The following is a 17,113-nucleotide window of genomic DNA, read 5'->3' on the forward strand; positions in this document are numbered from 1 at the left end:
CAAATATTTTTGATTTCGTTATGTTTTCTTGGCTTTCGCTAATACTGATCAAGTGATTGTATCCCTTCAGGTAATCACTCTTGTTTTGTGTGACAAAATTTTGTCCGCTTTGCTCTGAGTATAATTTTGCAGATGTTGGAAACCAGAGTTAGTTTTTTAACAAATATGTGTTGCTAACGTCTGGGATTCTCTAAATGTCCGCATATTCGTTCCTAAATGCTATTTATTTTTTCGAGAGCAATGGAAGACAAAAAACAATAGTTTGTTATTTCCCTCAGCAATACGGGTATGTAGATCGCCAAGATAGATGATATATGTCTGATGATTAGGGGCCTATTCGAGTTAGATGGGAATGGTATGACCAGCAGCTAACTTCGAAGTCACATCTCATGATCAGCACTTAACACGAATTACTCTTTCGTCGTATCAAGGTACTATTGGAGTGCAGGAGAACACAGGTGAGAACAACCGAATTATACTTAGCACTAAATTACAGAGTTACTTGGTAAAATAGAAAAACCATACAATAATACCTAATTTGCAAAATGTTCAATAATTGTCTCGGACTTCATTTTTCTTACATTTCCATACTAATTGCTTTCTATTTCCGTTCTTCCTTTCCTGATCTTCCTAATCTTCTGTTGCCAGACATTACATTCCTGACTCATGTTACACACTACTTATGTCTATATAAGTAGCACATTATGGTGAATTTGAAGACCGCATACTATAAAGGATGTTATTACCGAAAAGTATTAGTAAGAATGGAACAGAGAAGATAATGTGGGCACAACCGCATAGGCCAGTTCTTAGTTGTCAGGGAAATCAAAAAATTCCTCGACAAATACCAAAAATGCCCTGAAAGCTCTGAGACACCCCATATTCGATCAGCATTCAATAGAAATTTTGCCAGAAACATCCAGAACGTCGCATGTCGCACTTCTGATTGAGTGATTATTTATACTACTGCTATATTTTGTAGCTTTCCAAAAGATCAAGGCTACCTAAAATGCCATAAATACCCTAGATTCTCTGTGCACAAACGAAGCCTGAAGCAAAACGTCCTTTCCGTATTTCGTACCTTTTCTCTAGTGTTCTGGTTGCTGTGTAGTTTTGGCCTGGGGGTTACTCAAAGAGCTTAGGAAACCGAATCTAGCATTCAATTAGAAGATTTATCGATTGGGTACGATTAATTGCTGCACGTTGATTGTCCTTGACCTTGGCCGGAGTCGATGAACTGTCCGACATGTAGTGACCTAAACGTCCGGTGATTCGGCATGTGCCCAAAGACATTTAACTGACCGTAAGGATGACCTTATCCCATCAGCGAGTAAAACTAACGATAAGTGTCCAGTAGTAGCAGTAGTGAATACCAGTGATTTTTCGGGAGGATTATTAGACCTAGGCACTTGACAACATGGGACCAAGTCAGAAGTGTTATTAATTTATTGCGAAAAGCTTTTTATTTAAAATATACCATAAAACATTATTAGATGAGTCGGACGCATTACGTTGTGAGTAGAAGTAAGCTGGAAATCCATTACCAGTATATGTTATACTTTTGTTATTTTTGGCCATAAAAGAGCCGTAGGGCTATGATCAGGGAGAAAAAGGGTCAATAACTGTCATCATACTCACTATTTAAAGATCATGTTTCAGTAGTTGAAAAGCCATGTTTTGTTTGCGGTATGATGTCAGCCAGAACATAATAGCTTCACTTAAGATGATCCACAACCATCCTTGTGATGAAAAGTACCTCACAACTGATTATGGTTTAGGAGATTAAATGACGATTGGTCTCAAGTTATTGTGCCCACGATAGAAACTGAAAGTGATCCCGAACAGATTATTAAGTGTGTAATGCACTACTCGGTGCGAGAAACGGAACTCCAGACGTAAACGGTTTGATCTCGGTTTTTGAACTTTCTTCGAATGTCCTCTCAAATGATCGGTTCTAGACGGAAACAAAAGATAAGACATGTTAATACCAAGGTCATCGTTCAGTATACGATAAGCCAATATTAGATCACCCCGTATTGTACGGTAAGATAACGGAAATAAGTTAAGGTGTCTCAGTCTGTCTTCATAAGATAGGCCAGCTAGACCTTGTACCATCTTAGTAGCTCGTCGTTGGACTCTTTCTAGCATACCTGCTTCATATTTGAAACAAGGACGCGCTGCTTGAATCCCGTATTCTAAATGTGGTCGCACATAAATCGGGCATAGTAATCCAAACATTTCATCATCTAAATACTGAAAAGACCTACGAATTGACCATAATATCCTATAGCCTTTTGCAGCAACAGCCTTACAGTGACTAGTCGTTTTGAGGTCATTGCTTAATATAACTCCTAAGTCTTTATAGTTTCTTGCTTTGGGTGGCACGAATCCACGTAGTGTATAGTCATACGATTCATCAGAGTTATTTAACTGCATCACTACACTCTTATTAGGATTTACTTCTAGTGACCACCTGTCTAACCATGCCACCAATGAGCTAAGATCGTCCTGTAATACTATTCTATCCGACATACTATGTATGGGTCTCCAAATCTTTATGTCATCAGCGAAGAGTAGAACGGATGATTTTGCTACAGTTGGCAATTCATTTACATAAAGTAAGAAGAGAAGAGGAATGAGGATTGTACCTTGGAGAACTCCACTTTTTACAGGTACCCACGAGGAGAGAGCCCCATTAACCCCTACCCTTTGTTTCCTGTCATGGAGAAAGTTACTTATCCAATCGACGACTGTTTATTGGATTCCAAAACGTTTCAGTTTGAATTTAAGACCAGAGTGGGAAACCTTATCAAAGGCTTTACTTAGATCTATGAAAATTACATCCACAGGAGCATTCCGATCCTTTGCCGCAACCCACTCTTCTCGTGCAACGAGAAGATTTGTCAAGCAAGATAGGCCTTTCTGAAAACCATGTTGTTCCCTGGAGAAAAGATTTTGCCCTTCAACATAGTTTATAACAGCTATCCGAATGATTTTCTCCATCAGTTTCACAACTGCACTAGTTAAGCTAACGAGTCTATAGTTACTAACTAAATCCCTACTCCCAGCCTTATACACCAGACTTATTATGGCGTCTTTCCAGTCTCTAGGCAGTCTGGACTGTCTCAGAGACATGTCGAATAGTATCGCTAATGGTTCAGCAATTTCATCTGATATGGCTTTCATAATCCTAGGCTGAATATCATCAGGACCACTGGACTTATCAGGTTTGAGATGCTGAAGTAGCCTTAAAACAGTATCTTTCTCAATGACTACAGGATCCATCAGCGAGCCATCACGGTCATGACGAATCATTGGTCGTTCCTCATTACCAATAGAAAACACTTTACTAAAATATTCCGATAAAGCTTCAGCTTTTTCGGCATCATTCTCTGCTAAGATTAACGGATTGTCTCGTATCAAAAGCGATGGAATTCCATCGCTTCTCTTAGTTCGCCTTTTTATATACGAGAATAACCGTTTCGGACTATATCTAGAATCCCTAACCAATTGTTTTTCGTATGATAGTCTAGTCTTGCTTATTAACGCTTTACAGGCATTCCTAATCTTACAATAACTGGATCTGTATTGTTCTAAGCCAGTAGGGATGAACATATTCCAGTGATTCTTCCTTTTTCTAAGGAGTTTCCTGACTGTTTTAGCTATCCATGGTGGACTATTATTCGGTCTTCGCGGTACCAGGTATGGTATGAACGGGGACGTAACTAGTCTAAATTTACCTTTAAATACAGACCATGCTTCTTCAACTGATATGCTAGTATCTACTAACCAATTTGTCTTAGCAGCACATTCCTGAATGGCTGATATGTTAGCTTTCCATACATTTGGGCGAGGTGTAACCTGATCGTATAACATGTCCCTATTTCGAAACGCGAATGACAAAACAGAGTGATCGCTGTTTACTAACGGTGGAAGAATATTTAAGTCGACAATATCCTCAGTCTCATGAGTGATTACCAAATCCAGCAGAGAAGAACCCTGGTTAACACCAAAACGTGTGGGTTGGGATATATGCTGCACTAGTGCATGCTCCATTATTGTTATCAGGAACCTACTATCAAAGGAGTTTATAGATCCTTCTGTGGTCATATCAGTCCAACTAATATCAGGTGCGTTAAAGTCTCCTATTATCAAGCATCTGGTATTATCACTCCAAAGATGAATGTGCTCTAAAACAAAGTCATCAGCTAAGCAGATTGGGCTCCGATAGATGACACCTAGCATAAATGTACTACATCCTATAGCCAACTTACAGCTAATGACTTCACAAGTGCCGCTATCATGGGATTCGCTAGTAGAGGAGCGGATATTTATGCCATTGGCTATATATAACAGGACGCCGCCTCCTTTCCTACATCTATGTCTATCACTCCTGATGCAATGGTATCCGGATAATTCTGGAGTAATGTCTAAGTCATGGACTAACCAAGTTTCTGTCACTGCTACTATGAGTGGCTTTAACCTTTCTACTAGTACTTCTAGTTCATAGAACTTATTTCGTAGACTACGAGCGTTGGCATATAAAACTCCTAAGTAGAACAGCCTATCCACACAGGCCTTGGTAGCATTCGCTTCCAAGAACTGACTATCCGAAAGCCCACTAGTCGGAGATTTTCCTCGCCGTTTTGCCGACGGGTTTCAAGTTCAGCTAGTGCTTTCTTCCTTTTTATTCTATCTTCGAGAGATATGTCAGGTCTAACTCGGATGTCAGAATTGTCGTGACAACGAGCGCTACTTAACAAGAGATCCCGTTGCTTCTCCGATCCTAGGATTACCTTAAGGAGTCTGCATGGACGGGGTTCAACATTGTCCTCGGTCCTCTTGCCTATTCTAACCAATTTTTGACCTGAACTCCTTTGGAGTTATCTGGTAAAATACTACGAATGTATTCTCCTAGCTTTTCTGAGTCATGCGCGTGTCTAATTTTCGGATCAGGGTCGTTTGACTCCCGCAATTTGCTCATAATAATATTCGATGTTATTAGATTTTTCTTCTCAGTCACGCCAGGATGGGTTTCACTCTTACCATCAGATCTTGGTAGTGCAATTTGTGGCTCACAATTTGAGTCCACTAGTGAGTTACCAACTACCTGTGTACTGCTTACAGCTTTTTTCTTTTCGTTTCGTTTCCTACGTACCGTAGTCCATTTTTCATCCCTCATAACACTGGGACTATTTGGAACGGTGACTGTTTTATCCAGCTCTTCGGTTCCCATTAAAGGTGCATTATTAACAATGTCAGTACCAGGTGGTACTACTCCCCCTGTTAATGTCAACGAAGATTTCACTTTTACGTCGGTCATAGTCGGTTGTTTGAGGCGTCGCGTAACAGCAGGTACTACACTGACACATTCGTCACTGTCAGTGCCCGTGTTGTCAGCGCATATGCCATCCTTCTTCTTACAGGCCAAAGCCAATAGGCTCATAGCCTCCTGTATTAGTAATGCCTTGTTGGCACAGCAAAACATGCAAAGCCAATGTGAGTTAGGCTTCGAACATCTTTTGTATGCGGTGGGACTTAAGCGGGTGCACATTTTGTGGAACCACTTATTGTATTCGTCACACTGCATTCCCTCCTCCACAGGGAACAAACAGTTTGGTTGTCTACATTTGTGAGCACCACCAACCATTTTAGTCTGATCAAGGTGTAACACACAATATGATCACAGTATGAACACAAATGTCAGTCAACGAATAAAAGTTTTATACAAGAAAAACTTTAGCAAGACTTCAAACCTTAACTAAAGTACTTTGATACAGACCAAGAATGCCTCGAATGTAATAAATACACGAAAGCCAAAAAACTCAACAGAATATAACTTTAACTGTATTAGATTCAATTAAAGTGTAAATCGTAGTTTTGATACGTAATTTACGATCAAAACAGTTTACTAATCCAACGAGAAACAATACCACTGTCCTTTTTAGATAGCGCGCCGTGACCAGGGTTACTTAAAGGTTCGTTCAAGGTTGTCCATAAAATATAGTCTCGCCGACTCACTCAAGCAACCAAGAAAGGGGAAATAAAGCAGACGACGACGTAAATAAAGATGAAATATCGCTTTCTCGCCTTTACGTCGGTTATTTAGGGAAATATCGGTTTTCGCGCCCTTACGTCGTGTATTTGGTGGAAATTTGTCGACAATTATACTTAACGTACAGTGTTTGAATATACCACAACCCCAAATTACGTTTTCATAAACGCCGACAAATTAAGGCACGGCTTAATAAAAAACAAAACTATTTTCATAAAAACAAGGTTTAAAATACGGAACCAGGCATTCGGTTGATACGCATTTACACTGGCTTCATTTTTTGTTTAGCTAAAGTGTTCCGACATGCTAGGGAGCCATCACAAATAACTTACGTGATGCAGGTGAGTGACGTGCTCTCAGATGTTCATGTTCATTATAACTAATTGCCTTCCTAGTCCAATACTATGAGTTTCATTGAAGTCAGTGAGAGTGTTCGTAGACTTAGGGCCACTGTGAACTTGGTTACGTTCCCTTCGCTGTCATAGATCCACTTATAATCAAAGGTGGAATAAAATGCGAGCCACTTTCATGAAAAAATATGACTTTCTTTCGTTCAGTGAGTTTGCTAATGAAAGCACCCTAAAAAGTAACTGAGTTCAACAGTGTTTTTTATTAAATTGATAGAAGTAAAGACAGAAACCACTTGTAATGACAGTACTTCAACTGTAACACCATCCACTAGCAACACCAATCAAAGGCCTTTAGATAATAGTGGTATGTACATGAAGTTCATACGTGAATATATTTCTTATAGGATGTAATGAAGTGAACTTGTTCTCTCAGAAGTTCGTCAATCGCAAAGACCTGATGAACGACGTTATGATGTATATAATGTCAAATACATCTCTGAGCATAAGAGATGTTGATCGGGTTCTGTATTGTTTCCGATTTCTTATACCGGACTTACCGAAAAGCATCCGAAGTGTCCTGAGGACGTGCACAAGTGTACAACCAATGTTCATCGGCAGTGGGGTTTACTACCATCTAGGATTGAAAACCGATCTGCTAAGATACGTTGAACTTTGGGTGTGTACTTTTGATTTTGACACTTTAAATTTATATATTAATTTGGATGAACCTTCTATGTCTAGAAGCTCCAATCAACAGTTGTGGCCTATACTAGGACGGATCATTGCCCCTAGGTTTAGTGACGTGTTCATGATAGGTATCTACGGAGGGAATACTAAACCGGCAGAATTTAACGAATTTTTGCGGGCACAATTTCTGGAATAAAAGAAATGGCTGACGTGGGTCTTTTTAGTGTGAAGTTTAATAAATACATAGCTATTAGGTTGGCGGCTGTTATGTGTGACTCACCTGCCCGTTCTTCCGTTAGGTACACGGCAAATCATAACGGTAAGGCAGGTTGCGATAGGTGTACTGTACTTGGGAGACGGCCGGAGTGGAGGACGATCTTTCCAAATGGTGCATATACTTTCAGAACAGACGACACGTTCCGTTTTCAGACTCAATCTATTCACCATCAAGGACATTCTATTATGGAAACGCTTCCTATTAATATGATTATAACTTTTCCTTTAGATCCTATGCACGTGGTGTACCTAGGTGTTACAAAAATCTGGATAATTTATGGATAGATTTAGCACGCAGAAGACTGCTGAACTTTAACCAATGTGCAATTAGAGACATAAGTAATTTAATATCAGGTTGTGTGGCAAGTAATCCTTCCGACTTTCTGTGTAAATGCCGTACACTAGACTTTGTATCGACATGGAAAGCTTCTGAATGTAGGTTGTTCCTTCTGTATTTAGGCCCGGTGATTCTTCAAAAAACGTTGCCACAACCTTTGTATGTTAATTTCCGGCGTTTAGCGTTATCCATTTACCTGCTTGCACATCCTAAACTACATAATACTGTTAAAGAATCCGCCAGAATAGATTTACAAAACTTCCTTGAGGAATACGAATGGTGTTATGGGTCTGAAACCTTAGTTTACAATGTGCATTCGTTAGAGCACCTCCTTAACGACGTTCGTGCACATGGACCTTTAGATAGTTTTTCAGCCTTTCCGTTCGAGTCCTATATGAGACAAATTAAGGATTCTGTGTACAGTGGGTTTGCAGTAGCTAAGCAACCAGCTCAGCGTTGTGCTGAAAATATGTACCTCTACGATAGGCTTCAACTTACTTGTTTAACAGATACTACCTCAATAACTTCATTTAAGTCAGATAACATAGTAGTAGTAAACGGAAAGCCTGGTTTAGTCACTGATATAAAGGAGGATGGACTACCAAAATTTAGGTTTTTCACTGACCCACGCAATTACTTTGAAGATCCTTTCCCATCTAGTGATATAGGAATCTTTATGTGCTCTGTAGTTATCCATGACCACACATGGATATCGCTTAAGGACATTGATTGTAAATGCATAGCCATAAATTTTATCAATAATCTAGTTATAATCCCATTGTTGCATGCTTTAATGTAAATGCATTTTGCTTCATTAGTGTTGAGTTAATGACGATAAACCATTTAATTACATCTTATGTTATTTTTAGCCCACTAACAAGCGATACGTCATTGTTGACGTCCTCAGCAAGAAACAACTTATGATAGCATCCAAGGAGTGGATCGTAGGCAAGGAACCGATTTGTAAGTCATCAACATTAATTTGATAATTTGTTCCTGTTACAGATAGCAATGGTTACCCGGTTATCGGGTGATGATCCGAAAACATCAATGCGGTATGTTCTGTCGCACCTCTTGACACCTGAGGTTGCCAGTAAATTCAAGTTACTCGGCACCTCTCCAAAACGAGCACTTTAGAAATGCCAGTTTTACGGCTGCATACGAAGTAACTCTTATTTATTATTTAAACTTCAGGTGCGTTAACAAATCGCTTTCTGTCATCCGCTGTCAAAGAAAAAGACCTTGCTAAGCTGTACAACATAGCGACACAAGGTTATTTTCATGATATCCGAGACAAAATGATAAAGTGTAGTAGAAGGAAACAAGATCAGGTATGTACTAATTTAAAGTTATAACTTCCCTACGGCTCTATAGTTACAGTCTACTGTAATAACGAACATAACCGTAAGTTTAGCTTAAATTAAAGCACGTCATTCAGATGTTGTTGTGACTTGTTTTGTTTTTTAAACCTCAGAATTCACAGGACGACTATTTCAATTCTCAGTAGCCGAACATACGTGGCTAAAGGCAAAAGTTCGTACAGTCTTTTTTATGTTCTACTTAATTTTTGATAAACAGTTTTTGGTAAAACAGCTTACCTTTTTACTTACATGGGAAGCTATTGAAGTGTTGAGAAAGTGTGTTTGATTGTCAGTGAACTAGCGATTAAATACACATGCCTTATAAATAATACATCACCTGTTCCTTCTTTTGCAGGTATTTTCAAATAACTATGATTTAGCAATTGCAACGGAAATGCAAAACAATCGATGCTGAAGCTTCTGCTTTAATGTTGTACAAAAATATGCTTTTCCCTTTAAATAAAATTTTTTAAAAATATACCGGTTTTCCCGTGGATTGCAATTTTATTTTGGTCTGTCGTTGAAAATAAAGGCGAACATGGGAGACGTTTGGGGTTATGCCAATGGATCGAAAATAGGAGTTCTGTGTGTATTTAGGCGAAAAGTTGACAATTAAGCGTATCTATAGGCGAAAAGTAGGCGATTCGGCGGAAATATAGGCGAAAAGTGGGCGATTCAGCGGATATTTAGGTGGAAAGTCGGTAATTTATCGACAAAGTGAAAAAACACGGAGGAAATCCGCATTATTTCTCCCGGACAAGCAAAAAAAGGCGACATTCTGGCGCGTTTTCCTCTTTATTTCCGTTTTCTCTTCCAATGCATTTTCCCCTTTGTTTCCCCTTTGTTCGCCTTTATTTCCCCTTTTTGGTTGTTTGGGTGGACGAATAACATTATTTGACCAGCACATATATTCTGGTCAAGAAAGCCATGACTGCAACTAAACTCAATTTTGGCAGACCATTTAGCGACCAATCAGAGTAAAGCGGGAAATATCGTTTCCTCCATCTTTGTAAGCAATGATGATCGGTTTGCGTCCTTCCCCTATTTCTTTATTTTGTGGGAAATTTTATTTGTTTTGAGGAAGGCGCTATAAAAATTTCGAGGAAATAGCACAAAAGCCCAATATTTTGGGTTTTTTCCCAATATTTTCCCAGAATTTTTGATAACTTTGGGAAATCGTCTACGTTCTGTGATCAAACCGAAATATTTTTTCACATTTTGGGGATATTCTGAAAGACTTTGGGTTATCTACAATATCACATTCGGAAAAACCCTAAGACTACAGATTGTACGTAGAAGCCTGTTGACTTGATAACAGGTACACAAAATTCCCTACGTACCTATTCGACTTTTTCAGTTGACTTTGCAAAGTGAACGCACTCACAATGTTCTGCAAGAAGAAAAAAGTTACTTTTCTGCATTACAAGCACACCACAAAAAGCCATATTGCTAATAGTAGACGAACGAATACCCTATATCATAGCAATCATCCAACCTATGAACCCATAATGTCATGCAAGAGGTTGATAATTTACCGACGGCATGACAATAATGCTTTGAAAGCTTACAGTTAGATCTGTGAACACATGCAAAGCCAGCTGAAAATAAGATGGATAGGAAATAATTAGTTTGATATAAATATTTACCGAAAGTTAATAAAAAAGAAACAGGTATTCAACTACAGGTCAAAAGTATATTTAGCTTGAATCACCATCCACGTTTATTTACTTTATCTCTTTCGTCGTGTAAAAATGCCCGGATCGCAACATGCATGCCTTGTGTTATTTCTTTTTCTGGAAAGGTTGCACTTCGCAACTGTGGACACAGAACATCCATAAATATATCAAGACTGTGATATGAACTCACTTTGAGTCGTCCTGTAGAATCCGTAGTTACTGATACATGTTTTACTTCTAGCCTCCCGTAAGTTATAAGTAACTGAAAATTCCAGTGTCGGCACGTAATCTAGACGAGCTTTGATTGAATTCCGAAGATTATCATCTACGATCTCAGACAGTCGGGTCACCTAAAACTTTACAAGTATCTGTCATGGAATTTGTGCTCCTCTAAGGCAGCTTTAAGAGTTCGCATTTACTCAGGCGTTTTTTAAAGGCAATGCGCAACTTGAATTGTTTGTGCTGTCGCTGTGTCTGTTCTCTGCACCCACGGACGAGCTTTGGCCTTAGTCAGTCAGTTGTTCATCTTCTTGGACAATTCAATGACTGCCTTCAGAATCATTTTCAGTGCTTTACTGTCATGATTGTGCAACCTTTTGCTATTATGTTTACATTTACCCTAAATTACGGTTTACTAACTACCGTTGAAGTAGATGGAAGTGATGTTGAGAACACCAGCTTTCTATGATCTAATTTATGAGCCTGTGTTCGATAGGTACTTAATTAGCTATAGGTAAAAGGTTCCCAGTTAAAGTGTTGAGAACCGGAAAGTTGACTGAGACACATCCAGCCTTCATTTCAGCAAACTCCAGTTGTCCACAGATAGACAAGTAGTCGTTCATTTTTTGTTTGACAGCACCAACAATTAATGAATGGCTCATGTTTATCCGTTCACCTCTTCGGCTTCTCAGTTCAACACGGTAGTGTGTGCTTGTGTAACCGAACACTGTGGTGAATGATACTTTCAGTCCCTCGTCTGTATGGTAATCATCTGAGAGCAATGATCTCGAAGTGATGACAACACTCCACAATGATGCAATACGGTGCATGGTCTCAAAGAGAAGTGTGGAGATATGCATGACAAGCTTATTTTGTAAATAGTTTTCGATGTTATTTGCATTTATTATGTTAGTTTTTCATAGCATATACATTTACTATTAAATGATTGTACGTGTCGTTTAAGTGTATGACCTTGAACACACTTTCTTCCGTCGTGTTACACTTATAGTATGACACACGTTGTTACCTACTAACAAGTGCACTGCCATACACACACCTCTTGTTCTCCGTTTGCTCGTGGTTGTGTTAACTGAACTCTAAATCGACTACTATACCGCACCCTACGTTTGGTTATATCACTGGAAGGACATCAATCTCACTGGAATCTTCAATCATCTATAATTGTGGATTCAGTACTAAACTCAACCGGAACACGCACAAACCTGCTGAATTAAGTAGAGCCTCTACTTTTTGTTGTGTTTACAACGTTTAACTGATATATATTGACATTACTATTTGTACTTGGTAACTCGGTTATCATTTTTGAGTTCATATATTATTTGGTCCACCACAATTGTCTGGTGAGCCTCGAGTTTATCACAGTTGTTATATTGCTTATATTTTTACTTGGTACATAAGTTTATTTTTCACATTATGTACTCGCCAAATAAACTTATTGACATGGATTGTCCACCACTAAATCCCCTTAACTCATCGCACGCAAACGATAATACTTTAAGTTCAGACTACCTACATGCGGTGCTAACAACCCTAGGATTTGGTTCGCCCAAATAGAAGCATTATTCATGGCTAGAGGCATACGCTCATAAGCGGCGAAATATGCCTAGGTTGATTCTAGACTAGCGTGTTCAATAACTTCGTCAACAACGTGCTTTAAACCATGCATATTATGGACTAAGTGTTCCCTCCCGTAGTAATTTTTGTATCCCAAGAAGAAATTATTCAAATCAACACAAACACTGTTGAAGACAGTGCAACTTTGGTTGTGATATTAAGTAGACTGATAATGTAGTTTCCATAATTATAGGCAGTTCATCATATTTGTGTGTGGGCTGTGATATTGCCCGGGTGCCCAGACCGAAGCAGGTGGTTATCTTGGGGGGCCACTCCCCGAGCCTTCGACCTAAGGTCTAACCCACAAGGCGGTGGAGCATCGTAAGGAGATGCAGTCCCATGGCAGCCAGTGACCAAGGATTGGTTCATACGCCACTTGTTCCCGCAGGATACTGGTGCCCATGTGCACCATTGGTTTAGGATTCGGTTAAAGCGCCGGACATTCGCTTTTCGTCCTCTCATTTTCGTAACCAACACCCGCGCCACGAGAAGGCAATGAGCAGGACTTCCCTGGCAGAGGCTGTATACGCGTGGCCGTGTGAGGGTATTTCGAGAGGGAGAGCGGACTCTCCCCACTCTCGGCCATACCAGGGCATTCGGGGGCCTTCGTGATGTTAGTCTGGATGTAAAAGGTCGGATCTACAGCGCGTCGGTGAGAGCAGTTTTACTCTACGCTTGTGAAACCTGGTCTCTCCGAGTTGAGGACGTTAGACGACTCTCTGTGTTCGATCATCGCTGTCTCCGAAGGATTGCTAACATCCAGCGGCAGCACCATGTTAGTAGTGCAGAGGTTCGGCATCGTGTGTTTGGGCACAGAGATGATAATGCGATTGGTGTCACCATTCTGAAACACCGACTTCGGTGGCTTGGACATGTTCTACGAATGTCGTCCCAGAGACTTCCACGTCGTGCATTATTTGCCGACTCTGGGACTGGTTGGAAAAAGCGGAGAGGTGGTCAGTGTATGACATGGTGTCGTGGTATGAAAGAAAGCTACAAAGGACTGGCTTCTGTTGGTCCTTCACGGCTCCCTGATTGGGGTCTGAGAGATGGTGCTACACAGTGACTAGAGACGTTATCAGATATGGCTCAGAATAGAAGCCAGTGGCGATCCTGCTGTAACCTTCTTTTACTTTCTTCGTGAAAAGTGGTTGTGTCTCCCTTACCTGAAAGATTTCTTCCGATTGTACCTTTCCGTCCCCCCATTATTGCTATTATTATTATTACACTACCTTACACCAATCCGTTCGTTATTGTTCCCCTTTTGTTTCACTCTCCTTATTTTTTTTCCTCGTCTTTAAATTCTCATTGTTTTGTGTGGCGCATATATATTTGGTGCCCTCTTGTACCAATATTTATGTGTTCAAATAAAATAAGATAAAATAATAGACTGATAATGATAGACGTTGAACGATACTGTATAATGTTATTCTAACTTATCATGAAGAACTACAGGACCTAAGTACAATAAAAAACCTGCATTCAATTGCTTTGCGAACAGAAACTTCATGCAGCGAACGACATTTCCTTTGAAAGTACAGTGTCGTTTGTTGTCTAAAAAGGACTAAGGCTACACTGATGGATGTTAAAATAGATTGATCCATCCGATTCAGTTGCTTACTGACTAGATCCTTCCGTAAGGAAATCACTTTCTTGGTGACGCCTAAATACTTTGAGTGCTGATCCAAATATTTTTGATTTCGTTATGTTTTCTTGGCTTTCGCTAATACTGATCAAGTGATTGTATCCCTTCAGGTAATCACTCTTGTTTTGTGTGACAAAATTTTGTCCGCTTTGCTCTGAGTATAATTTTGCAGATGTTGGAAACCAGAGTTAGTTTTTTAACAAATATGTGTTGCTAACGTCTGGGATTCTCTAAATGTCCGCATATTCGTTCCTAAATGCTATTTATTTTTTCGAGAGCAATGGAAGACAAAAAACAATAGTTTGTTATTTCCCTCAGCAATACGGGTATGTAGATCGCCAAGATAGATGATATATGTCTGATGATTAGGGGCCTATTCGAGTTAGATGGGAATGGTATGACCAGCAGCTAACTTCGAAGTCACATCTCATGATCAGCACTTAACACGAATTACTCTTTCGTCGTATCAAGGTACTATTGGAGTGCAGGAGAACACAGGTGAGAACAACCGAATTATACTTAGCACTAAATTACAGAGTTACTTGGTAAAATAGAAAAACCATACAATAATACCTAATTTGCAAAATGTTCAATAATTGTCTCGGACTTCATTTTTCTTACATTTCCATACTAATTGCTTTCTATTTCCGTTCTTCCTTTCCTGATCTTCCTAATCTTCTGTTGCCAGACATTACATTCCTGACTCATGTTACACACTACTTATGTCTATATAAGTAGCACATTATGGTGAATTTGAAGACCGCATACTATAAAGGATGTTATTACCGAAAAGTATTAGTAAGAATGGAACAGAGAAGATAATGTGGGCACAACCGCATAGGCCAGTTCTTAGTTGTCAGGGAAATCAAAAAATTCCTCGACAAATACCAAAAATGCCCTGAAAGCTCTGAGACACCCCATATTCGATCAGCATTCAATAGAAATTTTGCCAGAAACATCCAGAACGTCGCATGTCGCACTTCTGATTGAGTGATTATTTATACTACTGCTATATTTTGTAGCTTTCCAAAAGATCAAGGCTACCTAAAATGCCATAAATACCCTAGATTCTCTGTGCACAAACGAAGCCTGAAGCAAAACGTCCTTTCCGTATTTCGTACCTTTTCTCTAGTGTTCTGGTTGCTGTGTAGTTTTGGCCTGGGGGTTACTCAAAGAGCTTAGGAAACCGAATCTAGCATTCAATTAGAAGATTTATCGATTGGGTACGATTAATTGCTGCACGTTGATTGTCCTTGACCTTGGCCGGAGTCGATGAACTGTCCGACATGTAGTGACCTAAACGTCCGGTGATTCGGCATGTGCCCAAAGACATTTAACTGACCGTAAGGATGACCTTATCCCATCAGCGAGTAAAACTAACGATAAGTGTCCAGTAGTAGCAGTAGTGAATACCAGTGATTTTTCGGGAGGATTATTAGACCTAGGCACTTGACAACATGGGACCAAGTCAGAAGTGTTATTAATTTATTGCGAAAAGCTTTTTATTTAAAATATACCATAAAACATTATTAGATGAGTCGGACGCATTACGTTGTGAGTAGAAGTAAGCTGGAAATCCATTACCAGTATATGTTATACTTTTGTTATTTTTGGCCATAAAAGAGCCGTAGGGCTATGATCAGGGAGAAAAAGGGTCAATAACTGTCATCATACTCACTATTTAAAGATCATGTTTCAGTAGTTGAAAAGCCATGTTTTGTTTGCGGTATGATGTCAGCCAGAACATAATAGCTTCACTTAAGATGATCCACAACCATCCTTGTGATGAAAAGTACCTCACAACTGATTATGGTTTAGGAGATTAAATGACGATTGGTCTCAAGTTATTGTGCCCACGATAGAAACTGAAAGTGATCCCGAACAGATTATTAAGTGTGTAGTTCACGATTTCGGAAAGACTCGCCGTTCGGTATGTCAATAAATTGAAATATAAAGTTGTCAAACGTTTATATTATAGGTCTATAGCTTTTTAGGTTATAGATGTTTGAGTGGTGCTGTAACGGCTTAGGCTGATTAATTAAGGGTTGACCTCAAACAACTAAGTATATTTCAAAACAACGGCGCTCAATTATTCTCAGTTTTCTATTTTGTACAGACATTATGCTTCTTATTATTTTATATTAAATGCTGAAAAGCTGTGTGTTTGAACAGGTGATCTCCGGCTCTACTGTGACTGCTACGCGATTTAAATAAAAACCTATTCACTACTATTTTGATTTCTTCCATCAGAAGAACGAGGGTTACCACCAGGTACGAAATTGGTGAGCCATGTTGGACATATATTTAATTCCGATTTTATTATTCATATTATTTTTTAATTAGTCGTAGAAGTAAACCTGATTATCCTTGACCATAGTGTGGTATGTATATTGATACATAGTTTTTCGTCTTAAGGTATTCGTGTTATAGTGATCATTGTTGTTCTTATTATATTACTATGTTGGTCATATACCCCATTCCAAACTCAATGCAAACCAAAAACCTGGGTGATTTGTCACCAGTGGAAGTAGACGTTGTTGTAACTTCCCGAATTCGATCGTAGTGACTCTGAGTTGTGGTTTACTGAACTAGATCACTATTTCACGAGATACAATATCAAATCTGAAGGAATTCGCTATAGAGACATGTCTTATTCTCCATCTTCCAGTCGCCAAAGAAGTCCGTGACTTGATTTTAAGTCCACCATCACTACAACCATATACCTTTTCAGGACGAGAGATAATAAACCGTTAATCAATATCATAATATAACCGCAAACATCCCTTTGGGATTGTTCGGGTTTGTACGCATGCAATTACGCACGAGGAACGCGGCGTAAGAATTTCAAAGATTCATCGATAACCTGTAGAAT

The 17,113-nt window shown here is 39.3% G+C and overlaps 1 protein-coding gene across 1 annotated transcript; it reads right to left on the reverse strand.

Moving 5' to 3' along the window:
- Positions 1-1,444: 1,444 nt before the first annotated feature.
- Positions 1,445-3,421, reverse strand: MS3_00002496 (uncharacterized protein). Its single transcript, XM_051210097.1, has one exon. It carries the CDS (start codon positions 2,530-2,532, stop codon positions 1,783-1,785), a length of 750 nt encoding a protein of 249 aa, XP_051064129.1. The 5' UTR covers positions 2,533-3,421; the 3' UTR covers positions 1,445-1,782.
- Positions 3,422-17,113: the final 13,692 nt, after the last annotated feature.

Source organism: Schistosoma haematobium (genome assembly GCF_000699445.3).
Source record: "Schistosoma haematobium chromosome Unknown HiC_scaffold_107, whole genome shotgun sequence".
NCBI lineage: Eukaryota > Metazoa > Platyhelminthes > Trematoda > Strigeidida > Schistosomatidae > Schistosoma > Schistosoma haematobium.

What these genes read in the sequence shown, in the direction of transcription:
- MS3_00002496 (XM_051210097.1), bottom strand. Translation starts at nt 2,532, where the DNA reads ATGTCGGATAGAATAGTATTACAGGACGATCTTAGCTCATTGGTGGCA.